At 47.2% G+C, this 27,816-nt stretch overlaps 1 protein-coding gene across 2 annotated transcripts; it reads right to left on the bottom strand.

The window, feature by feature from the left end:
- Positions 1-3,180: 3,180 nt before the first annotated feature.
- rasa4 (RAS p21 protein activator 4) lies at positions 3,181-27,322 on the bottom strand. 2 transcript variants are annotated; one of them, XM_072713755.1, is made up of 21 exons: positions 27,105-27,322; positions 20,067-20,123; positions 18,829-18,942; positions 18,483-18,544; positions 15,535-15,664; positions 15,234-15,315; positions 14,718-14,852; positions 14,248-14,348; positions 11,133-11,250; positions 10,684-10,837; positions 10,496-10,560; positions 10,298-10,410; positions 9,848-10,040; positions 8,225-8,362; positions 7,975-8,119; positions 6,874-7,046; positions 5,240-5,377; positions 5,012-5,147; positions 4,801-4,921; positions 4,678-4,718; positions 3,181-4,307 (listed from the first exon to the last, which is right to left on the bottom strand). In XM_072713755.1, the coding sequence occupies exons 1-21, from the start codon at positions 27,167-27,169 to the stop codon at positions 4,180-4,182; spliced, it is 2,409 nt and encodes an 802-aa protein (XP_072569856.1). In that variant the 5' UTR covers positions 27,170-27,322; the 3' UTR covers positions 3,181-4,179. The 2 variants fall into 2 exon arrangements, with proteins under 2 accessions (XP_072569856.1, XP_072569855.1); XM_072713754.1 differs by having other exon boundaries at positions 6,844-7,046.
- Positions 27,323-27,816: the final 494 nt, after the last annotated feature.

The following is a 27,816-nucleotide window of genomic DNA, read 5'->3' on the forward strand; positions in this document are numbered from 1 at the left end:
ACTGTGGATCAAACGCAATTGGAAGGAAATATATACCCCCTCATTTCAGCAGATGCAGGGTAACACACTCACTGACCAAACATATCTAACTTATATTAAATATGTAAATATTATACGATAACACTGTCATAAGACATTAATGTGGATATTAATATTAATATGCCTGACTGCTTGCACTGTCAGCTGCCTATTAAAATTAAGCGGTAATTTTCCGATGTCTTCGATCAGCAAGACGTCGCTTCTTTACCGTTAAACTTTATCTCGGATCTTTTTGCTTGTACGGATAAAGGGGCGATGCTTATTGGGTGCCGCGCGCACACTCACGCACACATACACACACACACACACACACTCTCGTGTACACACTGCGAGTACTAAGGGGCGGTCGCAGCCTCCGGAGGAGAGGAACGAAAACAGGAAATGAATTCTTTCTCCCAGCTCGGGCATGTGGGCAGCCTGTGTCCCCGCTCTCACATGGCTGCAGAGAACTCGTCCGACGCAGTACTGCGGTCAGTACGGAGAAAATCTCTCCTCCGTATTTACCAAACATACACACTGCATCAGCTACCCCGGTGAAAGCATAAAACAGCCTAAATCACACGAGATACGCAGACCGACAAGACAAATTAAAGCCACAACGAAAAGACGAACATTATAAATGGATGACCGGTTTCAAATAACAAGGTAAATTGTATATAACTGACTAGATCTGTATGCTAAATACATTCTTGCCTGGAGGATAATAGAGGCACCGTATTTCACTAACGTGAAAACTGCTTGGGACCAGTGACCGTCACAATAAGGGAAACTTACTAGAACTCTATGGAACTCCAAAAATACACAGAAAGCGAATAGGGATATAATTAAAGATCAGAAAAGTTTTTCCGTACAAATAAATCACACATAAAAAACTGCAAGTATATTGTATATCCAAAGCAGGGTTACAGTGGCGTTCGATCACCAAGTAAGATATTCAGAGTAAAAATGGACACCATTATTTAGTAAATAATTTTATAATGACTAAGGAGTGACATGAGATTTAATCTTATCAAGCTCATCCTGTCATCTTGTCAGTTTAGTGTCCTAATTTCAACACATACCCCTGAGTTTAAGAGAATTTATTCACTAGATCAGTGTCTCTGAAAGCAGTCCTTTGGGACCTTCAGACGGTCCATGTTTTTGCTCCCTCCCAATTCCCTGCCAGTTGGGATGGAGTAAAAACGTGGAGCTTCTGGGGTGCCCGAGGATTTCTTTGAGAAGCACTGTACTAGATCATTCTCTGTACTGTTTATACCATTATATCCACATCGAAAACCTCATATAAGTAAATTAATTCTAGAAAAAGGCCAGACCTCATGGATGTATTGTGATTTTGTAAGCTTTGATATGAAGCTTAATATCTGTAGGCTGGAAGTTTCCGATAACCAGGAGCTGGCAGTGAGGAGAAGTGACTTCAGACCTTCTGTACAGCCGGTCTATAACGCGGACGCTTGGAGTGGCTGTCCTCTCTCCCCTCCCTGAGTGTATCTCCCCAAGTTTCTCCCAGTGAAGCCCTGTCCTGACTCTAACCAGAACCTGCCGATCTGTTTTACGCATTAGCTGCGTCCGGAAGCCGGGGCGTAACGCCGCTTCGCCCCAGTGGCTGCACGCCCTGCGGTTTTGCAGCAAGCGATGGACACCTGAGACAGCAGTGGACAAAACACAAGACAAGCATCTGACTGAGCTCCAGTCTGAATAATTACAGCTGCACACTGACCCTCCCCACCAGCATGTCATCAGACACTCATAATTGCTCTGGATACATTTTCTGAAAGTATAGCTCTCTCTTGCTGCACTTTAAGAGAAATGCTTCATTTAACACTAGTGAAGCTAGGGATCTGTGTCAGTAATTGTAAGGTTGGTGGTTTGAATCCTGTGAAGTGATTCTGCTCTGTTGGGCCCTTGAGCAAGGCCCTTAACCAGCAATTGCCTTGTCCTGGGTATGACGTTAATCTACATCCAGCCCTATAAGGAGGTCCTCCAACTTACAGGGAATAACTCGGGGGTTGGTGGTAGAATTGGCACTCCGGCCACCAGAAAAAAACTCACACTGGTCAATTTGGACTGGTGTGGTGCTGAGGTATTGTCTACTACATGGCTGCACTCAGGTTCTCCTCCCTGAGGTGGTGGGTGTGGCACCATACTGTAATCAGTGCATGCACCTTACCTAGGTGCAACTGCTACCACTGATAGTAACCATATTGCTCTGTGATGGACTGGCACCCCATCCAAGGTGTCCCCTATACCTCATACCCTTTAACATCTTGTCCAAAATATCCCCTGCCCTGTGCACTGTGTTTGTGACTATGGAAGATGGATGGATTTCTAATAGAATATACAGGAACTTAAATATTGACTTGTTTCTGATCAATAGGATATGCAGGTGAATTGGTGCTAGTTGTTAAAACATGATAAAAATCTTTTTGGATGTTTGTAATGCGTCTGTGCCTGCTTATGATTGTATGACAGTAGATATATATTTACTGTAAAAGTCACATTCTTAATGCATGCAGTCTGTTCAGTGACTTCAAGGGGATTATTAAAGGTTCAGTATAAACCCTTATCACCATTCAACAGACTACTAACAGATGTGTATAAAGTCTGTAACACAAAAGGGGCAATCACTGACCTTTATAAATGACTGTGAAATAGGAGAAACAAACTCAACTCACTGAGTTATTTGGATTAAGCAGGAAAGTCTTTAATCTTTAATCTTGTAAAGCTGTAGGAACACTCACCTGCATTTCTTACCTAATGTGGACTTTGCTAAGTCATCTGTGTTTTAAAGCGGTGATTGTGAAGGGTCTTTGCACTATGACCCAGATGTGCATTGGATCGGGGCTTTTTGCGTGCTCTTTAGTAAAGCGTGTTAGTAGCGCCATCTGGCGGTGAATTGTCTTAAATTTCTGAACACCTTAACTTAAAAATTAAACGGTACTTTATTTGCAAATTGTATGGGTGCGTAGGAGTTTTCACGTCTCATCTCGCTCTTCTATGAAACGTCACAGTATCAATAATGAGGAACCGATCTGCCCAATACTGCTTTATAATGAATATATGTTTTTGTGCTTCCGCTATAGTTCCGAAACTGCATTCCTTTAAATGAGCACAGTAATTCATAAATGAAGAACACAGACATGCTGTTTTCTGTTTTGTTTTAATGTATATTATAGTGTTTACATTCATTTGGCGGCACAAAGACAAAACTGTTTGACGTGCGCGCGGCTTTAAAAATGCACAAATAACCGCAGCCTGTGTACAGTACAAAACACGAACAGCGGACGAGGCGGTGCCAACGGTTTATGCCAGTATTTTTAAAAACCACATAACGTGTTATTTCCTGACAAAATGACAGTCCTGTTGATTTACATTAATGTTTTACATTCATTTCAAGAACGCAATAATTGGGGTTTTTAAGTTAACATATAAATTCTGCTGTTAAATGGTCTGTAATTTAAGGCCTTTTAAGCAATATTAAAGGTACTTCGTCAGAAGTACTGAGAAAAATAAAAATAATACCGTACTGGAACAGGGCAAACTGGCCACACAAACATAATGTAATAGTAGTGCAGTTTACAATCTGAGTTTCCTGCTTCACTGATCATATATCCAAGATCCTGTTTAGTAAAGACCATGTGTAACTATGTAGGGGATGTTAACACTGCTACAGAGTCCCAAAAATGATTAAAATCCAGCAAGAAGAAACGGAGTGGGCCAATCATGACCCCAGTAATCATCATGCCACCCACCTCCTCAAAAATGTGCAAACTATAAATAATAATTAAAGTCAAGGAGCCTCCCACTTCTAATAAGTGAAACGTGGGCTTCTGGCTATTCTTGGATGACTTTTTGTCATATATTTTCCATGAGGTGCCTTGAATGATATGGGAAGGTAAATCCCACTTATGTGAAATTTGACTTAGGTGTTTGTGCAACTGATTATTTACGTCAGTGGAAAGCTGCCTGTGGCGCACAAAGCAGAAAGGTGTAGGATATAATCATCGGGATAAAAAGCCCCCCCAGAGTGTATAATCCTAAACAACGGCGCTGGTCTGGACCCAGGTCCGCACAGCTGAGGAGCATCTCGCTGGGTTAGAGCAGAAGCATGTGGGTGGAGCTCACGGGTGGAGGCTTTGCCAGCTATGTCTGCAGCTCCAGTAGGAGGCTTTTTTCCCGCGAGCGTTCCACCTCATCTACGGACGCATGGGTCTCCTGCAACTCCTGCAGGACGCTGAAGAATCTGCCAATCTCATCTGGCTTCGCTGGACCTGGAAGGGATGACCCAAGCTGTGACCTGAGTGCTTCTGTACATGCTAAAAACATCAGTGGTAAATGTTACTGCGTATGAATTATAACACCACTCTGTTCGGAGTAAGCATTCACATTCATTTACTTACTAGATGCTTTATGCAATTGAGTGGGCAGGCAGTCCCTGGAATAATTGAGTATTAAGTGTCTTACTCAAGAGCATCACTCTGCCAACCCTGAGATTTGAACCAGTAACCTTCCTATCACAGGCAGGATATATGGACAGATAGATTATACTCTAACCCTTTGCTAGATAAGCAGCATGGAAGATGAATGGAAATTTGAAATGGATGAGGTGTTAGTCAGTGTGTTTGAATTCAACATCTTTACCATTATCTTCCATCACCAGGACCTTCTCTAGGTATTTCTCCCTTAAAAAGAATGGCAGAACATTCAGTCACCATCAGTCAAGTCACGGCATAACTGATACATGCAATGAAAACGCAGAGCTACCTCATTACTTGCTTGACCCCAATCAGATGTCGGAAAATTAGTTGACTTTCCAAATCAGGATCCAGCGGGTCATACCATTCCTGGAGGGTGACCCCATGTCGAGTTTTATCACATCCTGCATCTGGTTAGAGGACAGCCAACACCAATGTCAAACACAGACCAAAAATTCAGTCCGCCGTCTGAATAAAAGGGCCACAGGTGGCTGCAGTACCGGCTTTGTCCTTTTGGTGGCAGCAGCTCCACTTGTCTCCCTTATAAATTCCGGGGTGATAGGAGCTCATGGTATCTGTGTTGTGAATGCAAGCTTTCCTTAATGCTGAGAGCCACTGGTTCAGCTCATTGACGCTCTAGAAAAGCAACGTTACGGTAAAGTGTTTAGGGACCAGCCACAGAGCTGAGGAGGCATCACCGCTATTGCAGGTGTCTCTAATCAGGTTACCTTGCAATCCAGGTAGAGGGTCTCCATCTGGCCATTCTCCTCAGAGGAGATAATCTGCATGACATTGGCACTTCCAAAGCTCTTCTCTTCTACTTTCTCCACCGCTTTGATCTTCGGCAAGGCAATGAAAGAGCTTTTCTGCAAAAAAAGAGTAGCAGCTACAGGAGAGACAATGTAAAACCTTCTTCTACAGCCTCTGGAAGTTTCAGGGCTCATGTGTTCATGGGAGGTTCTACTTAAGCTGCTGATGCGGTGAAATGCAGAACCGCATCTCCGATACACTGATGGTCAGATCCAGACCACCTCCACCAACCAGCTCAGACCTTTTTCATCTCATCAACGTCAAGAAACATGGCCGGCATTTTTTTTACACTGATCTGGCAAATTAATACTGATTCCCACATTAATGCCCCTACCGCCATACTTTACTGGCTTTACTGGTAAAAGCACAAAAATTAGTAATTCTGTAAATGTGCCGATGGAGGACTGGTAAGTCACCTACACACACTGAGGTCTCACTGTGGTCTGACATTGTCTAAGCTGATGTTCATTACAGTCTCTGGGAAGCTGAGTCCTGCCATCCTCTCTAAAGCTGGAATGTCGCCTGAGACCTGACATTTATGTTACAAATTAGCCATGGGCTCTATGCAGCATACTTTGTCCTCCTTTGTGTTTTTCTCTCAGCTGAAAGGAAAGGAGGACAAATGTTTTCATTAACAACTGCGGTCAGGCATGGATCGGTCATGACCTTGTAGAGCAGGAACACCACAAACAGTCGCATCATTCATTAATGGACAAAACGGCCAAGCACTTTCTCATGTCAGTACAAGACAAACTGTCGAATTAGAGACTCACATTAACACAAAGATTTCATTAATTTGGTAGAAAGGTTTATCCAAAGAGGCATTTTTGGAAGATCAGGGTCAGCCAGACCCTGTAGCAATTGGTGGTTAAGGTCCTTCGTTGGTGACCCAATGGTGAAATTATTCATTAATGGACAAAACGGCCAAGCACTTTCTCATGTCAGTACAAGACAAACTGTCGAATTAGAGACTCACATTAACACAAAGATTTCATTAATTGGGTAGAAAGGTTTATCCAAAGAGGCATTTTTGGAAGATCAGGGTCAGCCAGACCCTGTAGCAATTGGTGGTTAAGGTCCTTCGTTGGTGACCCAATGGTGAAATTATTCATTAATGGACAAAACGGCCAAGCACTTTCTCATGTCAGTACAAGACAAACTGTCGAATTAGAGACTCACATTAACACAAAGATTTCATTAATTGGGTAGAAAGGTTTATCCAAAGAGGCATTTTTGGAAGATCAGGGTCAGCCAGACCCTGTAGCAATTGGTGGTTAAGGTCCTTCGTTGGTGACCCAATGGTGAAATTATTCTGCCAACCCAGGGATTTAAACTGGTGACCTTCCGTTTACAGACGGTGTCCAAGCACACTGAGACACCCATCCTTTTAAAATTTGATCAGAAGTCACAGGGACAAGCATCCACCTTCTAATCGATAGTATTAGGATCACTGAGCTGATTTGTGGTCAGATTAATAATGTGAAGAGTCACAGACCAGGCTAACTGCATTCAGCAGACTGACCTTATTCCTGTCCCCCTCCCCCAGCCCCACCTTGGAGTGCTGTGTCTTTGCATAGGACAGGGTGTCCTTGCCCAGGGTGACATAGTATTTCCTGAAGGGCGAAGCCATCAGCATGCACTTGTCCTTGGTCCTGTGCAGGAGCAGGAACCCCTCCTTCTCCATGGAACCACACTGAAGACCCACCTGAGCTTGTCTACCTGGGTCTAAAGCACAGTGACATTGAATACAGAGGACAGCATTTACAGAGATGCAAGGAGGACAGCATTCATAATGTTGAAAGGAGGACAGTGTTCACAATGACACAGGGAGGACAACACTCAAAATGGTGCAAGGAGGACAGCATTCACAATGATGCAAGGAGGACAGCATTCACAGTGATGCAAGGAGGACAGCTTTCACAGTGATGCAAGGAGGACAGCTTTCACAGTGATGCAAGGAGGACAGCATTCATAGTGATGCAAGGAAGACTGTTCACAATGATGCAAGGAGAGCACTGTTCACAATGATGCAAGGAGGACAGCATTCACAGTGATGCAAGGGGGACAGCATTCACAGTGATGCAAGGAGGACAGCATTCACAGTGATGCAAGGAGGACAGCTTTCACAGTGATGCAAGGAGAACACTGTTCACAATTATGCAAGGAGGACAGCATTCATAGTGATACAAGGAAGACAGTGTTCACAATGTTGCAAGGAGAACACTGTTCACAATGATGCAAGGAGGACAGCATTCAGAATGATGCAAGGAGGACAGCATTCACAGTGATGCAAGGAGGACAGCATTCACAGTGATGCAAGGAGGACAGCATTCACAGTGATGCAAGGAGGACAGCATTCACAGTGATGCAAGGAGGACAGCTTTCACAATGATGCAAGGAGGACAGCATTCACAATCATGCAAGGGCAACAGTATTCACAATGTGTGGAGGACAGTGTATACAATGATGCAAGGAGGACAGCATTCACAATCATGCATGGAAGACAGTGTTCACAATGATGCATCAAGGACAGCATTTATAAGCCACATAGTATTTTCTGAAGCCCGATTTTGGACATGAACAATATGTAACAGATCTTGTGATGATTTTGGCATTATGGAAATTCACAGGAGAAGATTATGGGGGTCCTCACCTTCCCTGTCCTCAAAGCTGACCAGCTGGGTGATGAAGTCCTTCAAGTGATCGATGCCCTGTTGGATTGTGGGCTGCAAGGGAACCATCCACGGTTCTTTGGAGCAGCAGGCCAAGGTGTCCAGATTGCCGATGGTCTGTATGGCCTGAGAACACAGGACTGCAACTGTGGAAATGGGAAGCCCGCCATTTCCAGAAAGCTCTTACAATCTGAGGGGCCCAGGCCCGCAGTGGGACACGTGCTCCCTCACCTTGGCCAGCAGCAGAAGCGTGCGGCTGGTGCGGGCGTCCGCGTGCTTCTCCCGCAGGTGGAAGAGCTTGGGTGACATAATGGCCGGAGAGATGAAGCGCAGACACAGGAAGCTGGTGACAGCAATGAACTTCACCTTCTGCAGGGGATACAGAATGCAGGGGGACTGAGTTTCGCTCATGCTCATAAATACTGCTCTCCTTTTAAGTCAGGCCACAGATAGTGTTAGATAATGGCAGGGAAAGCTCTGGAGAGTCAATGGGGGACTCTGAGACAAGTTAGAGAAGAATCAGAAAACGAGAGAAGGGATAAGTCCCCGGAGGGAAATGCTCCAGGAAAACACCAGTACCCCAGACATGGAGGTGGTTTGTGGCTCAGTGGTTTAGGACGTTGTGCCTATGATCAGGAGTCGCATTCAAATGCTTTGGTCGGCAGAGAGATTTTGCTGTTGGGCCCCTGACCCCCAGTTGCTGAAAAGAACTGTCTAATCCTGCTTTGTCAAACATATCTCGTATAATAAATGTAAACATGGCTTTCCCAGTCCACTCACCCTGTACTCCTCCCCAGCCCGCTCACCCTGTACTCCTTCCCAGCCCGCTCACCGTGTACTCCTCCCCAGCCCGCTCACCCTGTACTCCTTCCCAGTCCACTCACCCTGTACTCCTCCCCAGCCCGCTCACCCTGTACTCCTTCCCAGTCCACTCACCCTGTACTCCTCCCCAGCCCGCTCACCCTGTACTCTTTCCCAGTCCACTCAACCTGTACTCCTCTCCAGCCCACTCACCCTGTACTCTCCCCTGTACTCCTCCCCAGCCCGCTCACCCTGTACTCCTTCCCAGTCCACTCACCCTGTACTCCTCTCCAGCCCACTCACCCTGTACTCTCCCCTGTACTCCTCCTCAGCCCGCTCACCCTGTACTCCTTCCCAGTCCACTCACCCTGTACTCCTTCCCAGTCCACTCACCCTGTACTCCTCCCCAGCCTGCGCACCCTGTACTCCTTCCCAGTCCACTCACCCTGTACTCTTCCCCAGCCCGCTCACCCTGTACTCCTTCCCAGTCCACTCAACCTGTACTCCTCCCCAGCCCGCTCACCCGGTACTCCTCCCCAGCCCGCTCACCCTGTACTCCTTCCCAGTCCACTCAACCTGTACTCCTTCCCAGTCCACTCAACCTGTACTCCTCCCCAGCTTGCTCACCCTGTACTCTCCCCTGTACTCCTTCCCAGTCCACTCACCCTGTACTCCTCCCCAGTCCGCTCACCCTGTACTCCTTCCCAGTCCACTCAACCTGTACTCCTCTACAGCCCACTCACTCTGTACTCTCCCCTGTACTCCTCCCCAGCCCGCTCACCCTGTACTCCTTCCCAGTCCACTCACCCTGTACTCCTCCCCAGCCTGCTCACCCTGTACTTCTTCCCAGTCCACTCACCCTGTACTCCTCCCCAGCCTGCTCACCCTGTACTTCTTCCCAGTCCACTCACCCTGTACTCCTCCCCAGCCTGCTCACCCTGTACTCCTCCCCAGCCCGCTCACCCTGTACTCCTTCCCAGTCCACTCAACCTGTACTCCTCCCCAGCTTGCTCACCCTGTACTCTCCCCTGTACTCCTCCCCAGCCCGCTCACCCTGTACTCCTTCTCAGGGAAATGTTCCTGCACTCGCTGGTAGAGTCTCCGGAAGGCGTGACGAAGCGAAGGGGGGCAGTGGGCTGCCGATTGGACAATGGTGTGCAGCAGTTCGGCGAGGTAGGATTGCAGATGGGTGGTGCCCTGCTGGATGACGTCGGCCTCTGTATGTATGCGATGCAGTCCAGTGCACCTGTACACAAGAGGGCAAGGAGTTAAACCGCTAAACATGTGGGGGGGGGGGCTATTTGGTATAGGGTTTGGGCCACGAGTAGATTGTAGCTGGTCCGAAAATTCAAAAGGGAAGCTGCTGTTGTACCATAACAACAACAGTAATAATGAATGACGTGGATGGATGGATGGATGGATGCAAGCATGGATGGATGGGTTAATTAACATCAAATTGACTGATTCAAAAGGAAACTTCTAGAACAGGTGCTATAATCTCACCCAGCTTCTTTCAGCTCCACCTTGTTGGGGTCCAGCTCAACATACTTCTTCTCATCGAAGATCCTGTTGATGGTGGGAGCCAGAAGCCGGTGAAGGTACTGCATGCCTGCCACCTACAGGCAGATGGGTGATATGACAAGCATGAGCTGGGGGGCAGCATCTTGCAGACCGCAAATGAAGTCAAGAGGAGTGAGGAACCTTCAAAAATGACTCCATGGACTTGGAAGCCAAAGAGTTGCTCCGAAACAAGGTGTTGGGCTCACCTGAAAGATAAATGAAAGTAAATCACATTAAAAGTATGGAAAGGAAAAGGTCATTTAACACATTCAGCAGATTTAACTGTGAAGTTATTTTACCTTCACTAATGCTGAGACCTCTGGACTTACCAGTCTTCTCTAGCTCTAGTTTGAATAGAACATCCAGGAAGTCTTCCACTAACCCCTGACCCAGGAAGAGCTTGACAAGGTTAGTAGCTACTTCCTGTCGATTATCAGCAGTCGTGGTCTCGTCGATGAGCATCATCAAGTCTGGCAAGTTGCCCTAGGACAATCACAATAAGAGCTATATGATCTAACTTACAAATTACCATGTAAAGATCACAGTGAAAGTACTACGTGGTTATGCAGAATCATTAAGATACTCCAAAATTCAGCAACACGAACAGAATTTTTATTATTAATCCATTAATAAAAACTACAATAAACCATGTCTGAACTGGTCAGATAGCTACAGTTTTGTTTACTTTTATCTTTCTTAAGTGAATTGTACTAAAGAGTTGCAAAGAGAGGTAAGATGTGTCTTCAAGATGTGTGCTCCACCCTCCCTCACAGCTTACGTTGAGGTTGGTGCCCACAGACTGACACAGAAGTTCCACCAGAGGGCGGTAGCGGCTAGACGGCAGCACTGTCTCGTCCCTGAGCCGGAGCTGCAGCCTCAGAGAGCCGAGAGTTTGCCTGCAGTAAAGACTGACACCATTAGCTGCCCCCGGGAGGTCCCACTCACCCCCCCTTAAAAAGATGCAGGATACAAGAATCCAACAGTGTTGTTCACCATCAGTCAAACCATGGATTTTTGTGGGCTCCCCAAGATCTGGGTCCCCTGTTGGCCACAAACAGTCACTACACAAGATATTAAATAAATGTTTTCCTTATTTAGAAGATGCTGAAGCACACATGTTCTGCTAACCAGCTAGCTAGCTACAATCCGGCTCTACTCATTAGCTGTCATCTGAGGTGAGCCAATATCATACTGGTAGACTGAAGAAACACACCGTGGTCATTCTTTCTGCAGAAGCGTGGTGGAACATAAAATGAAATGACTGATCCAGGTCCAACTAAGATGACACTGTGACACGGCTTTCAACTGGGGTTGAGAAACAAACCCTGAAATACTTCAGGAAAACATTCAGGTGCAGGAAGGTACAAAAGTAAAAGTTGTTTTGGGTTGTGGACCACATTTCTGGTACTGTAAATGAATAAGCAAGGGCAGATCTAATCAACAGTGTCAGAAAATGGGGAAAACTCACAACATGAGAGATTAATATTCTCTGGAGAAAAGCCTGTTAATCTAATCCTCCTGGTCGCACGTATCGCAGTGAACTCCCCGGCTAGCGGGCCTGCCTCACGGAGGAATTAGCATGCGTCTGTGAGGACGGTGATTCAGAGGACGGTTCCTGGCGAGAGTACCACACAGCTAGTCAGTAACCAGCAAGGGACAGATGGAGGCTGATAGAATGGCCGGGTGAAGATAAACTGAGAAAAAGAGAGCAAAACAACAGCTCGATTGGCTCAGAGGAGGAAGTGGATACAGCCACACAGCGAGCGATTAAGCTAGCTTAGTGGGGGAATGTTCTCCGGGTCCACTGACACCATCTAATGGCCACCACTCATACAACTCATGTGCATGGGGCCCCCTGTCGGCCACAAATAGTCACTACATGAAGTCACTTTTTGAGTAGGGCCCCGGAAACAACAAATCCCCTCAACCCCTAAAAGAAGCTGACTGGCCTCTTCGTCTGACTCAGTCTGACAGCTTAATGATGTCAGTATAAAACGATGCAATGCTTGGGTGACCGACACCACACAACGACTGACATTAAAGATGAGATTCACAGGAAAACGTCTTTGCAAATGAACATACGCACACGTTCCACTAAGAACACTGATTAATGATACGCTGTTTGTTATTGAATGAACTATTATTTTATTTCTTTACCGGTGATGGCTGTATGACATACCCTGCTCGGTAAGTCTTAATGCCAACACCCCCCACGCACAGTCTTGGCAGATAATAATTTTTCCCACCCAACAATTCAGAGCTGGAGCTGAGCCCACTCTATGAAATAACTGCATTTCAATCAGCTGCTGCTGGACTGGCTCTTGAAGAAAATAGCGTTTAATATCTGCGTTATTTAGAGCAGACAGCTGGCAGAGATGTCTGAGAAAGAGAAAAGGATTCGCGTACGAAAACCACCCAGAAAACACCGGGATTCCGGTTTCTTTCCTTTTCATTTCAGGTTTGAGTGGCAGGGGGCCGTTTGTGTAATAATGTGTTTTTTATCTGTTTCTAGCGCTTTTCTATTATACAGAATATCGCTCAGCATCTTCTGCACTTTCTTCTAAATTTCCATCCTCTTATTACTTCTGTTTTACTTCTTCCAGCCTACAGTTGGGCTGGAGGGTAATGTCCACGGGAGAGATGTCACAGCCAGAAGAAACCACTGGTCATCCTGCTGTCAGAAGCAGCACCATCACCTGCCTGCCATCACCTGCCTGCCGCCCGCATTGAGACTCAAATCTAAAATTTGAACTGTGCAAATTAGGATTTTGCCATCCTGTTCATTTTACTTCTTCTGCCGCCCCCTGGAGGATGGGCTCCCCCTTTGGGTCTGGTTAGGGTTAGGGCTTCCTCTGCTGCCCCCTGGAGGATGGGCTCCCCCTTTGAGTCTGGTTAGGGTTAGGGCTTCCACTGCTGCCCCCTGGAGGATGGGCTCCCCCTTAAGGTCTGGTTAGGGTTAGGGCTTCCTCTGCTGCCCCCTGGAGGATGGGCTCCCCCTTAAGGTCTGGTTAGGGTTAGGGCTTCCTCTGCTGCCCCCTGGAGGATGGGCTCCCCCTTAAGGTCTGGTTAGGGTTAGGGCTTCCTCTGCTGCCCCCTGGAGGATGGGCTCCCCCTTTGAGTCTGGTTAGGGTTAGGGCTTCCTCTGCTGCCCCCTGGAGGATGGGCTCCCCCTTAAGGTCTGGTTAGGGTTAGGGCTTCCACTGCTGCCCCCTGGAGGATGGGCTCCCCCTTTGAGTCTGGTTAGGGTTAGGGCTTCCTCTGCTGCCCCCTGGAGGATGGGCTCCCCCTTTGAGTCTGGTTAGGGTTAGGGCTTCCTCTGCTGCCCCCTGGAGGATGGGCTCCCCCTTTGAGTCTGGTTTCTCCCAAGGTTTCTTTCTTCTAGGGAGTTTTTCTTTGCTACTGTTGCCTCTGGCTTACTCACTGGGGGCTTTGGGCAGGGATAATGTAAAGCACTTTGAGACAATATAATGTTGTAAAAATGCACTATACAAATGAAGTTGAATTGAATTGAATTGACCACCTTGCGCCCGTATCCTACGGGCTCCCCGCAACCCTATATAGGACAAACGGTTTCAGAAAATGGATGGATGGATGAATTGAATTGAACTGAATGGAGTTGGATTGAATTGAATCTTTAACAGGATAAAGCTACAGATGGGAATATGGCTGTCTGCCGACATGGAATGGCACAGAGCCACATACGAAGATTGAGGCAGCAACAATGGTGACGCAGCTCCAGACGAAAATACTGAGGTAGCGACGCCGCATGTGGCACAAACATACCTTCATCACCAACTCCAGCCATTCAGCTCGTGACCTACCGAATCTCAATTTCCACAGTACCAAAACTGTTTGTGCTGAAAACGCCAACGGAACAACACCTGAGGACTCACTCGGGCTGGGGCTGGCTGTGTTTGGGCTTATCGGGACCCAGCCGGAACCAGGCGTCCTCCTGCTGTATAGCAAACTGCAGCTTGTTAATGCTGAATAGGACCTGGGGGAGAGGAACACCCCGAGTGAGTAAGCAGGAGACTGTACCCCAAGCAGCTCAGCATGGGACTCCTTCCCAATAACTCATCTATTATTATTAGCAGTAGTAGTAAACTATTGACTATATCAGGGGTACTCAATGATTTTTCTATGAAGTCCAAATTTCGTCAGTGACACAAAGGTCCAGTGGCCCCAATAACATCTTTCCCGAGGGGGGGGGGGGGGGGGTTAGTCCTGATTAAATGGTGTTTTAGTCCGGATTGCAGTTGGCCTATTGAGGACCCCTGGACTATACTGTTACACCATGGGTCAAAATACACGTGATGTAGCATGACACACTTCAGCAGTGACACAGAAGCATGTGGCTTCTCACCCTGCCCAGGAAGTCATTCTTGCTGACCAGGTCCCAGTCCCACACCTCCACGCTCAGGGGCATCTCCCCAGCGGCCTCGTCTATCTCGAACTCAAAGCTCTCATTCCAGCGAGGGTAGCAGGACTTTTTAACGACCTGTTCAGGGCAGGAAAAGCAGAGAAGCATCTTAGCGTCTTCTGACCTGCAAATAAATCCAGGGGCCACCCCATCATACTGGGGGCCCACAGGGACCAGCAGGGGGTCCCCCATCACACTGGGGGCCTTAGTGACCAGCAAGGCCCCTCCCCCCATCACACTGGGGACCACAGTGACCAGTACGGGGCTGCACCATTATTCTGGGGGCCGCAGGGACCAGCAAGGGGTCCCCCATCAAACTTGAGACCGCAGTGACCAGTAAGGGTCCTCCCCGTCACACTGGGGGCCACAATGACCAGCAGGGGGTCCCCCATCACACTGGGGACCACAGTGACCAGCAGGGGGCCTCCCTGTACTGCTAGGAGCCACTGGCTGGCTTACCGCTGTCTCATGGGTTTTCCCATTGCAGCGCACTCTGACGAAAGGGTCTGACGCCCCATTGCGATCCTTCCTGGCGAGGTCTCTAGAAGAGGAGGCAGACATATCAGCTGACCTGCTTGTCCTATGCCAGGTCATGGGGTCTAGATGCTTAGCAGACACACAAAAGCAGGGTCAGCCAATTGCTACAGCGATTAGGGGTTGTGGGTCTTGCTCAGAGCCAAACTCTGCTCAGGGAGGGAAATGTCATTAGCAGCAACAGTATAGCGTAAAAATAGTCATCATTAACGAAAGTGTCGCTCACCTGGCTTCCAAGACATGGCATCGCAGGATTCTGGCATCACCTTTGCCCAGCACTGATATCTGGAGGTGAATCTCACCCTGGACCTCCTCATCTGGGTCGATCTCTGTGAGGTTCACCCAACCGTCCACACCTACAGAAACATACGCATTACCATAACCCAGCAAACAACAGTGCCACCTGACGTCGACCAAAATCTGGGAAGAAGAGTCCGTCTGCAATCCAGCTGCGTGAGCTGAACCTGCACGTCCAGATGGAAGAGCCTCAGCTTCTTCTGATTAATATATCAGTCTTCCTGAGGCCTGTTACAGTTTGTTGCACCATGGAGAGGGACAAAAATAAATCCTGCACAGCTGATCTGAGTAGTTTTTCCCACAAAGTCGGGTGGAAAATGCCGGCAATGCCTTTTGTGAGGCAGGCGGTTTGCGGCCTGTTAATGTTCCTGGAGCCTGAGCGAAGTCCAGCTTTCCAGCGAGAAAAGCAGGCCTGCAAACCCGTCTCAATGCACAATCCCCCTCTGCTTACCGCTCACTCCAATTTACCCCAGAGCAGCATGGAAATCACCCCCAAATCTTGCCAAAAATGTCTTAATCCATTTTATAAAAGCATCTCATCTAGAACTTTCTGCTCAAAAAATTATGACTCTGATTATAGATTTGTCTTTTTCATAATTTTGTAAATAAAAACCACCAAATTTTAAAAACGCTAAAATGCAACAGAACCCATGGCCCAGTATATATACACAGCTATCATAAGTTATTAGATAATTAATAATGTTGGATCTTCCTGGTCCATCAGCCCCAGATCCTGACTCTCCTGTTACCACAGTAAACGTCCAGAAATACTGAGTGTTTCTCAGTATGTGTACTTGACCATACTTGTGTTCTCTGTACTCATTCTACATCAACTTCCATTGCTGAAGACCAGTTCCAATACTCAAGAACACAAGTACAGAAGACAGTAAAAATCCCTGGATGTTGGTCTTGCTCCTCCCCAGATATCAAGGATCCATTGGCTGCATTCTCACTGAACGAGAACATTCCCATGATTCATTGCGCCCCAAGTTTGTTCTTGAGAGGCAAGACAGCAAGACCGGTCTTGCCAAGGTCACAAGGATGTGCTTTGTGTTCTTTGTATTGAGAAGCACCCACTGTCCAAGGGGCCTCTCCCAAACTTAGGATAGGTAGCTAATCACGAGCTGGCTTTTGTTCCAATGAACCAATTCAGTATAAAGAGTCACAGTCACAGAGTTCTAACTAACTAGTTGGTTGAAACAAAATCCTGGTTTGGATTTTTACTTATTGGACCTGAAATGTCTGCCTCTAGTTATATTGACTCTCAAATCAGATATTTTTTTCCCTCAACGTGGCCCTAATACTCCATTGTATTATTGAAAGTGAAAAACACAGTTGAAAGCTAAGCATTTCACCTCAGTACAGGCTGCACATTAGTATAAATGAGGTGTTTCTGTGTTATTTGCCTGACAGAGTCCACATTGACTTGTGTCTTTTCCAGAATGATGAGTACTGTCTACTTCCTTTCTGAGGTCCTGTGAGATCTCCTAGAATGATGCATTTTGTCAATATGAATAACTCCAAGCTTATCGGGTTCCTTACCTGTAGTCTAGCTAGGCATCAAAAATACAGACTAGGAACATGAGCTCGGTTTAAACTGTTACGTTATGTCAACATGACGTGTGTGAGTTTAAGATGGTTTTCACAACTATTAACTTACAGAGAAACTACAGTATGCTAGTCTACCTGAGCATCAAACCACAGGCGAAGCGCATGAGCTCAGTTTAAAGTGTTACGTTATGGCAATGTGCTGCATGTGTGGGACGTTAAGGCGCTTTTCATGCGTAGCAAGGTGCTTTGTTGTCTGTACACCAGCACTGTGTATCAGTCAAAGGTCTCCTCCATAAATATGTTCAAACACGGAGCCAGTGAGACGCGACACTGCATAACCTTTAGTGGCTCTGACCCGCCACTTCAAAAGGGCGGCCGGCCGCGCCCCCTGACCCCGGACCCCTTCCTGCCTGCGTGGGTGTTAAGGACACACAAGTCATGGGCCCATCCACAGCTCAACCTCAAGCAGAGCCCAAAGGAGGCGACAGATGGCGTAAGCGAGTCCATCCGTGTGCGAATCTGGGAAGATTCCGGCAAGATCTCTGATTGCGTTTGTGGCAGGGAGTTAGGAGAAGATGGGGCCTTCAGGAAAATCCGATCCAAAGCTGGGACGATTCTGCTGAGATAGTGTAGAGGGTCGGGCCTCATGAGCGTGAAGGACAAGGAGCTCCTTTGCTGGTTTAAGGTCAGATTCTGATTGTCAGCTTACAAATGAAGCAGAATCAGGAAGAGAGGTGTCACCTTCGCTCGAGTGGCAAACGGCAGGAAGGATGTCTTCCTCTCAAGCTGCCTCAGAGGGGGGGGCGCAGTGACTAAGACCCCCCTCCCCCAGGTCACAGTAACACCCCCCACTGTGCTCCGTGACTCAGTCCCCTTTAATGTCCTGACATGCGCACCTCCCCCCCACAGTGACTCACCCCCCCACCCCGGTCGATGGCGGCCGCTTGATCAGTTGAGATCAATCTGCTGGAAAGGCCTAGGTGCCTTTAACCCCTGAGGGAACAGGACAAGTGAAGGTTCAGAAGAATCGGCCAGAGAGTGGCTCGAGACGCAGTACGCTCCCGTCTGCCCCCAGCCCCTCCCAAAGGCTCTGAGGGGCCCCTGGAAGCCTCTGCGATGACTGCATGTGCCTGGTGTTTATGCATGTGCCTGGTGTTCATGCATGTGCCTGGTGTTTATACATGTGCCTGGTGTTTATGCATGTGCCTGGTGTTTATACATGTGCCTGGTGTTTATGCATGTGCCTGGTGTTTATACATGAGGTCTCCTGCAGGCTGCAGATCAATGGCCTCATTGCACACCGTCACTCTGGGGGGCTGTCCTCACCTTGGGGCTTGGCGGCGAGATCCTCCTTACTGAAGGACACCTTCCCGATGACGTCATCTCGGCTGATAGGGGGGGCACAAGATTGATAAGACGATGGAGCACGCTGGAGATCTGAGGTCACTGTCCACATTCAGGTCACTCTGACCAAGTTATGAAGCTACATCAACCTATAGAAGATGGAGTAAAGTACCTAACCTGTGCATCCATCCATCCATCCATCTATCTATCTATCTATCCATCCATCCATCCATCCATCCATCCATCCATCTATCTATCCCTTTACACACAGTCCCCTGAGATTTATATCTACAGATACCTCAGAGCTTCGCCAAAACAGCCGGAGTACCTGAGCGAGTCTTCATCCAGCACGTGAAAGGACACAGTGTGGAAGGAGGGGGGCAAATGCACGTTGTACTCCTCACCCCAAAAGGGGGATAGCGTCTTCCAGATTGTCGCAGTCCTAAACGGGGTGGGGGGGGGGGGGGGCAAAGTCCATTTAATGTGACAGAGACAGAGTTAAGCCTGACACCTGAATGGGTATCTGTGTAACATCAGCACGGAACACAGGAGACTGTAACGGCAAACATTCAACATTCACACAACACACAACAAATATTCATGCAACAAGAAGTCTTCAATTTTCTTCTTAAAGTGTTAATCCTCCCTTAATAAAATGTATCTAATTTTCTAATTATAACATTGGACGCAAAACCATTGCAATTTCCCCTACAGTCTTTCTCTGGGACCAGATAGAGCTACATTTAGAGAATCCACAGAATTTTAGTTCATTACCACCATTGAATCTGCTGTGATACAGAAATGCGGGGGTGGGATTCGCTGTTAAAGATTTACGATGGTCCTGTTGAGTCAGCCAGCAGAGGCCTTTAAACCGATGTCTGGAAACTCTCTCGCAAAAAGGTTAAACACTGCGACTGTTTAACCAGCTGACTCCTTCCCATCGGCTGTGTTTGCTCGAGACGCGGTTACCGATGGTAACAAGTGTCCACATTTTCCAGCACGTCGAGTGACACAGCAGCACGGCCCGGCCAAAACTAGGCGCGCGTGTATTTTTTATTTCGTTTCTACAACAGATGATGGAAACTGAAACTGATGCAAGGGGGACACTTTACAGTGTTTTGACATTCCACTCAGCTTGCTGTCTTTCTAACATCGAAAATGGGTTTGGTGTATGCTGATAATCGAGAACAAAAGCTTCCAGCATTCACTGGCAACACTGCCTATTGGCATGTTTTCTGTAAAAATTAAGGTTTAAAACGAAGCAGGGTTTTGTATTTATTAACAGTTTTTATCATTACTACAGATAGTAAAACTACAGTTTAGCCTCTGCAACGTCACTGGTCGAAATGACAGTAATTCATTAATGATTTTCAGAATCGACCTGTCAGGGAATTCCTAACATCAGGAATAGCTACTGCATGCCTGTGAAACAGTGAAGATTAAAAAAATGGAGAGGTAGGTCGGAGTGCATACATCTTAAATTAACTGAAGAAATTACTTAATTAATCACTAGTAAAACTTATTATAATAACGTCAGCAAAAAATAAACAAGATTCACAGACATACCTGATGATGGCTTCACTGTCAATCCTGACAATACAGTATGGATCGCTGCTCCCGCTTATGCAAAAGACAGCAAAGACCTGCCATTTACAAGGTGAAAGCATGAATGTTTACAGCAGCAAATTGGTCGAGAAACGTACGCTTTTCCCAAACTACATTGTGTAGTAACTAGGGGTGCACCGATTGCAGTTTTCTGGCCGATCAACGATCACCGATCCTTAGGCAACCTTACCTGCCGATCTCGATTTTTTTTTGCCGATCTTGTTTCTTTCATAACTAAAAGACAGTTACTTCAATGTTTCCATTTTTATTGAGTAAATTGATATGAATACTCACAAAACATGAGGTAGTGTCCTCAAATATAAACGAACATATAAATGAGCATTGCTGTTTGAACTACAAAATCATATTTTTTCTTCCAGACTTTAATTTCTCTAATTTTGTAAAAAAAATATATATATATAGCTGTTATGACACACTTGTCCAAAAAATAGGGAGGGAGGCAGCCTGCACTGCACCTCTCTCGGGAATGGGAGAAAAGGCTGATTTAAAAGCATATAACTAAGATCGGTGGATCTCATGGGAATATGGTCGATTTCCGATCCCCTCAAATTAACGTGATCGAGGCCGATCGATCGGTGCACCCCTAGTAGTAACATGTGTTTTACCGAAACACATGGGGCAGTAACGTGCGCTTTACCGAATCACACGGGGCAGTAACGCGCGCTTTACCGAAGGGGCAGTAACGTACGTGCGCTTTACCCAATCACACGGGGCAGTAATATGCGCGCTTTACCGAAGGGGAAGTAACGTGCGCTTTACCGAATCACACGGGGCAGTAACGCGCGCTTTACCGAAGGGGCAGTAACGTACGTGCGCTTTACCCAATCACACGGGGCAGTAATATGCGCGCTTTACCGAATCACAAAAGGCAGTAACGCGCGCTTTACCGAATCACAAAAGGCAGTAACGCGCGCTTTACCGAATCACACAGGGCAGTAACGTACATGCACTTTACCGAATCACACAGGGCAGTAACGCGCGCTTTACCGAAGGGGCAGTAACGTACGTGCGCTTTACCCAATCACACGGGGCAGTAATATGCGCGCTTTACCGAAGGGGAAGTAACGTGCGCTTTACCGAATCACACGGGGCAGTAACGCGCGCTTTACCGAAGGGGCAGTAACGTACGTGCGCTTTACCCAATCACACGGGGCAGTAATATGCGCGCTTTACCGAAGGGGAAGTAACGTGCGCTTTACCGAATCACACGGGGCAGTAACGCGCGCTTTACCGAAGGGGCAGTAACGTACGTGCGCTTTACCCAATCACACGGGGCAGTAATATGTGCGCTTTACCGAAGGGGAAGTAACGTGCGCTTTACCGAATCACACGGGGCAGTAACGCGCGCTTTACCGAAGGGGCAGTAACGTACGTGCGCTTTACCGAATCACACAGGGCAGTAACGCGCGCTTTACCGAAGGGGCAGTAACGTACGTGCGCTTTACGGAATTACACAGGGCAGTAACGCGCGCTTTACCGAATCACAAAGGGCATTAACGTGCGCTTTACTGAATCACACAGGGCAGTAACGCGCGCTTTACCGAATCACAAAAGGCAGTAACGCGCGCTTTACCGAATCACAAAGGGCATTAACGTGCGCTTTACTGAATCACACAGGGCAGTAACGCGCGCTTTACCGAATCACAAAAGGCAGTAACGCGCGCTTTACCGAATCACAAAAGGCAGTAACGCGCGCTTTACCGAATCACACAGGGCAGTAACGTACGTGCACTTTACCGAATCACACAGGGCAGTAACGCGAGCTTTACCGAAGGGGCAGTAACATACGTGTGCTTTACCGAATCACAAAGGGCAGTAACGCGCGCTTTACCGAAGGGGCAGTAACGTACGTGTGCTTTACCAAATCACACAGGGCAGTAACGTACGTGCACTTTACCGAATCACACAGGGCAGTAACGCGCGCTTTACCGAAGGGGCAGTAACGTACGTGTGCTTTACCGAATCACACAGCGCAGTAACGCGCGCTTTACCGAAGGGGCAGTAACGTACGTGTGCTTTACCGAATCACACAGCGCAGTAACGCGCGCTTTACCGAAGGGGCAGTAACGTACGTGTGCTTTACCAAATCACACAGGGCAGTAACGTACGTGCACTTTACCGAATCACACAGGGCAGTAACGCGCGCTTTACCGAAGGGGCAGTAACGTACGTGTGCTTTACCGAATCATACAGCACAGTAACGCGCGCTTTATCGAAGGGCCAGTAACGTACGTGTGCTTTACCGAATCACAAAGGGCAGTAACGCGCGCCTTTCCTGAGTTACATGGGGCAGTAATGGACATAGGTCCTGCTTCAGTTTCACATCCATCTGGTGCTGATCTCCAGCTACTAAAAGGCAGCTCACTCATGTGGAGTTGGATGTTCCCTCAGAACCACAAAGCCTCTCATTTTCTGCAGAGTCTGTATTGTCCCTTACCTCTCCGCCATTTCTTTCATTGCCTGTGATTTCTGAGACGTGACATATCCTCAGCGATTTCTGGTAGTGTGTGACTTACACAACATATACTGTACATATTAAGGATATTGAAGTTCAACAACTTGACATAACTGAAAGCCCATATCAAGTAAGAAAGGTCTTATAGAGCTGTGATGCAGAAGCTGAAGAATGATTAATCTATCGCAAAATGTGGGCCCTGCTCAAGGCTTTCAATCCCCAAATGCTCCAGGGACTAAACCCTTTGGATAAAAGTGGCTGCTAAATAAAAATGTTAGTAATCATATAGACATGCAGGGAGGCTAAAACGGCAACACCACCGTGTATCATTTTGCTGACTTTTTGTTGCTTTTCATTTGGTCATCGGCTGTGCTTTGGGCAGCTCTGTGTAGGGGGCGCCGTGGAGAGCCCAGTCAAAGTCAGAGCCAAAGGGCACACAGTGTGTGAACAAGAAGCCTTTGCAGTCTCACAGGTGGCCTTCACGCCCGAGGCTGGCTGGCCAATCAGGAGCCGCCCCCCTCCGAGTGAATCATCCTTCTTCTTCAAACACACTCATTCCTGCAGTATCCCATGGCTCATAAGTCCAATATCTACTCTTGTGCAGAGGCAGAAAGGGTCCTGTTTTTATATTGCAGGTTTTATCTCAATGGGAAGTGGAAATTTGGCCTGGAGGAAGACACCGGGCCGACTGTACGGCTGAGGTTGGTGCGTGTCCTGGCGGTTTGTGACATGGAGCTGAAAATAAACTTTGAGTTCAACCACCTCCAGCAGGTGGTTGGCTCCCGGTCACCTGCAGCTGCCAGACAGCCCTGGGGACATCTGTGGCAGGCTAGACAGCATGGGGACATCTGTGGCAGGCCAGACAGCATGGGGACATCTGTGGCAGGCCAGACAGCATGGGGACATCTATGGCAGGCCAGACAGCCTGGGGACATCTGTGGCAGGCCAGACAGCCTGGGGACATCTGTGGCAGGTCAGGCAGCCTGGGGACATCTGTGGCAGGCTAGACAGCATGGGGACATCTGTGGCAGGCCAGACAGCATGGGGACATCTGTGGCAGGCCAGACAGCCTGGGGACATCTGTGGCAGGTCAGGCAGCCTGGGGACATCTGTGGCAGGCCAGACAGCCTGGGGACATCTGTGGCAGGTCAGGCAGCCTGGGGACATCTGTGGCAGGCCAGACAGCCTGGGGACATCTGTGGCAGGTCAGGCAGCCTGGGGACATCTGTGGCAGGCTGAGCACCATCATTTTAAGGTTATTACAACGTTTTCTCATAAAAGGTGGCTGGTTTTTTGAAATGTCAAGCTGACTATTTATGACATTTGAAACCGATTCAGTGTTTCAGTTCCACACAATCAAATGAGAAGCGAGTTGGTTGGATCTTACAGGACCTCGGCTCTCATAACAAAACTTGCGTGTTTCACACAGCCCTTCCAGGACGGCACAGCTTAACTCAAGAAAAGGGAAGAGGGAAAGAAAAAATGTCGGAATCAAGCAGAAAAAAGGAATAAAGACCTCCAGAGTAATGAGAAAAAAACCTCAATAATCAGTGAGCTAGTTCTCTAAGCAGGCTTGTGTGAGTTGGCAGATCGCAGGCCACACACGCAATGTCACAATTTGTAAGCCACATCCATGATATCACTGTTTTTAAGTCATAATCGTGATGTTACAGTTTGTAAGCTACAATCCACTGTTTGAAAGGCAGAGTGTAGCAGAGGAACAGGGCAGGTGCTCATATCAAGTGGTACTGGCTCTCTCTCTCTCTGTGACACACACATACGCACTACGGGGCTGAATCAGCACGGCTGACATTTTTGGTTTCATTGTTTTTTTTACAACTAAAAAATCAGAAATTGGGGGGGAGCAGAAATTCTTTTTTTTTTTGAGAAATCGGGGTCAGTCAGTTGCTGGAGAAATCGGAGCTTAAGGGCTTTGCTCAAGGGTCAGTGATGACATCATTCTGCCAACCCTGGGATTTGAAACAGTGACCTGATCATAGTCACAGTATGCTAACCTGCTGAGCCACACAGACACCCACCCCCCCCCCCCCCCAATGCTGTGCTAAAGAGGGAGCATTCAGTAAACAAACAACATGCTGAAGGAGAGTCACATCCAATCCGACCGCATCACACTGCCTCTGTAAACACCCAGGAGGAGTTTCAGAAGGTGCCTGAAACTGACCCAGGAGCAGAATCTGAACATGACACCGGAGGTCATCGGCAGACAGACGCAGTGTGGGCCTCGCACCCCCACACCAAACAGGAAAGCAGAGAGGGTGAATCACTGCCCCTGCATGCTGCTGCCATGTTGGCGTTTACGCAGCTCCCCACCCACAGTACACCAACATGTAATTCCACCACAGCCAGTGCAGACACTGTTAGCCAAAGTGATGCAAAGTTCCCGAGGAAGCAGCTGCACATAGTTGGGGGGTTAAAGGCATTTGCTCAGTGACCCAATGATGAAGTCACTCTGCTGACCCTGGTATTGGAACCGGTGACCATCCAATCATAAACACAGCGTTCTAACCCACAGAGCCACACACCACCAGACCCTGGGCAGTGTCCCCTGCCCTGTGCCCAGTGATGAACTGCCATCCCGTCCAGGGTGTCTCCTGCCCTGTGCCCAGTGATGGACTGGCATCCCGTCCAGGGTGTCCCCTGCCCTGTGCCCTGTGATGGACTGGCATCATGTCCAGGGTGTCCCCTGCCCTGTGCCCTGTGATGGACTGGCATCATGTCCAGGGTGTCCCCTGCCCTGTGATGGACTGGCATCCCATCCTGGGTGTCCCCTTCCCTGTGCCCTGTGATGGACTGGCATCCCGTCCCGGGTGCCCCTTGCCTCATGCCCAGTGCTTCCAGGGTTAAATCAGCATCAGACAGGATGCAGAGCCTTGGTCCTGTCAGGAACAATGTGTGGTGGTGTTGGGGGTGGGGTGGTGTCCTAGATAAGTCACTCTGTACATTATTAGTTATCATATGTATTTATGATCACAATATTAAAGATGCAGTTTGTGAATTTGTTGTGTTCCCACTTTTAAGCAATACAAAAGACACAGACAAATGACATCAAAAAGTTATTTTTATAGATGGCACCAATCTGATACCCAGTATTGGTATTGGGTCGACTCCAGCAGGGATCAGTTATTGGGACGGGGGAGTAAGAAAATGACCTGATTCTCCATGAGACATAAGGTCTAACCTGGAAAATCACAAAAATGCTTCTAGCCTTTAGCAGGACATACCGTAAGCAGATGTGAGGGTCATGTGATGGTTAATTACTACTTATTTTTTTTTTTATCTGTGCTCCATTGTGTGTTTTGTACAGTAGACATATGTGTATTTTTTGACTAGAAATGGTTAGTTTAAGTATACAGTGATATTTTCATGATTTATTTATTTATTATATTTAATTTGGCAGCAGAGTGCACAAATTGCACTTTAAAAACAGCCCTGGACTTTGAGCCCTCCAATAGTCCATAAACGTTACATCTGAGTAACTCCCGTGATTGTGTTGAGTCTTGCGGATATTTCGCTCTTCACTTTCAGCGCCTTCATTTGTTATTCTTATCCTCCCCTGCCTCCAAAAATCCGCATCGGCTTCGAATTACTATAAAAACGAGTCTGGCGTTACTTTCTTATGCTCTTGCATCGTTTCTATCCCGCTTCGCAGTTGCTGCTCTTGATGCCTCCGAAAGCTCGGCTTTTGCCTGCCCCGTACATTGTGCAGGCACTTTCACACCTTCCACAGCACTACACTTTTCCTGCACTCCCTCTACGCACCTGATGTCCCCATTGACATCTGCATCCTTTGCAATGAGATTTTATTGGCAAAACTTGGTGGCTTTCAGTATCACCATCCAGCCTCGTCATAGTGGAATAAAATGTATGTTGACAGTTATAATCCACCACGCCAATAATAAGAAAACGAAATGTATTCATTTTATAATAGCCTACTCATTCTACCATTTAGGTGCCATTAAACAATTTAGTTTATTTGACTCCCCAAACACAAATCTCCAGATGTTGCGGACTCTGTATGAATTTACTATCGCAATCAATGATCTAAATATTCATTAGAAACAATATCGAATTTACACATTATTTTCCAACTAGCATTACTATATGTACCAGCAAATGCCATAACATTTAATCTCGATGAGATTTAGACAGCGTTCATTTTGTGTGTGCGTACTTGGGGTGCTTCGGAAGCGTAACGTTCTCCAAATGCCAATAAATACCCTTTTAACTAAATGGAAACCCTTCTACTTTGATGAAAATCGGTTGCATTTACAAATACAGCATTAAGCAACTGCAGGGAGCCTAGGACATATTATCAAATAAAAATGTATACTAAATTAAATTATATCACAACTTTTTAAGAAAAGAAATTGTGATTCAAAAAGTGATTTCTTGACAGAGGTCGGTCTTTAGGAAAACGGCAGACGAATTAACAATATGGCAAATGGTATTATAAAATTGCAATGGCCGGTAATATATTTGCAAAAATATGGTTGATTACTTACATATCCTTAACGGGCAAATTCTTCCCCTCGACAATCCGGATAAACAAAGTACTCCTCTTTGCCATTTGCACAGACTTTGGGAGATGGTGACCATATACTGTAGCTCACTGTATGGTCTTAGAGCTCGCTGAGCGCTGGTTTCATGTCAAAGCGGTACCCGGCACACTGGCATTCTTAACGCGTGCCGCGCGTCCCCTAGCCGGCTCTCCCAGCGTGCCGCCCAGTCAGAGCCACACTGACTCAGCGGCCGAGTCCCGCCTCGTACCCCGCTGACCCAATCCCAGTTGCCCGCTCCCCGCCTTCCGTCACGCCATTGGATGTATTTCGACGTGAAGAAATGCCACTTGACTATCTCGGGAAATGTAGTAAATATAGCTGGAACCGGTACAACGTAAATATTTACCTTAAGAAAACAGCGCGAAAGGCTGCGACTTCATCCTCTCCTCATGTTCATGATATCGTATTTAGTGCCTTTTGACGGTTTATTGGAGTGGTATGCTGCATAATACAATTAAGATAGATAGATAGATAGATAGATAGATAGATAGATAGATAGATAGATATATAGATAATCTTTATAGATGACATGCACTTGAACATCGATTTGTGCTTATTCATTTCTTTTAAACGTTATACTCCTAAAGGTAATTTCAGAAGCCAGACACTAATATCAGAAAGTGTAAGATCTTTTCTTTAAGTATTCAAGGTTTGT

The sequence above is a fragment of the Paramormyrops kingsleyae genome, chromosome 6, assembly GCF_048594095.1.
Source record: "Paramormyrops kingsleyae isolate MSU_618 chromosome 6, PKINGS_0.4, whole genome shotgun sequence".
NCBI classification, from domain to species: Eukaryota; Metazoa; Chordata; class Actinopteri; order Osteoglossiformes; family Mormyridae; genus Paramormyrops; species Paramormyrops kingsleyae.

Excerpts from the sequence above, each read along its gene's own strand:
- rasa4 (XM_072713754.1), bottom strand. The coding sequence starts at position 27,169 with ATGGCAAAGAGGAGTACTTTGTTTATCCGGATTGTCGAGGGGAAGAAT. Across the intron at positions 14,349-14,717 it reads AGAATGACTTCCTGGGCAGG|GTCCTATTCAGCATTAACAA; the intron begins GTGAGAAGCCAC and ends CCTCTCCCCCAG. Across the intron at positions 8,363-9,847 it reads TCCCTGAGAAGGAGTACAGG|AAGGTGAAGTTCATTGCTGT; the intron begins GTGAGCGGGCTG and ends TATCCCCTGCAG.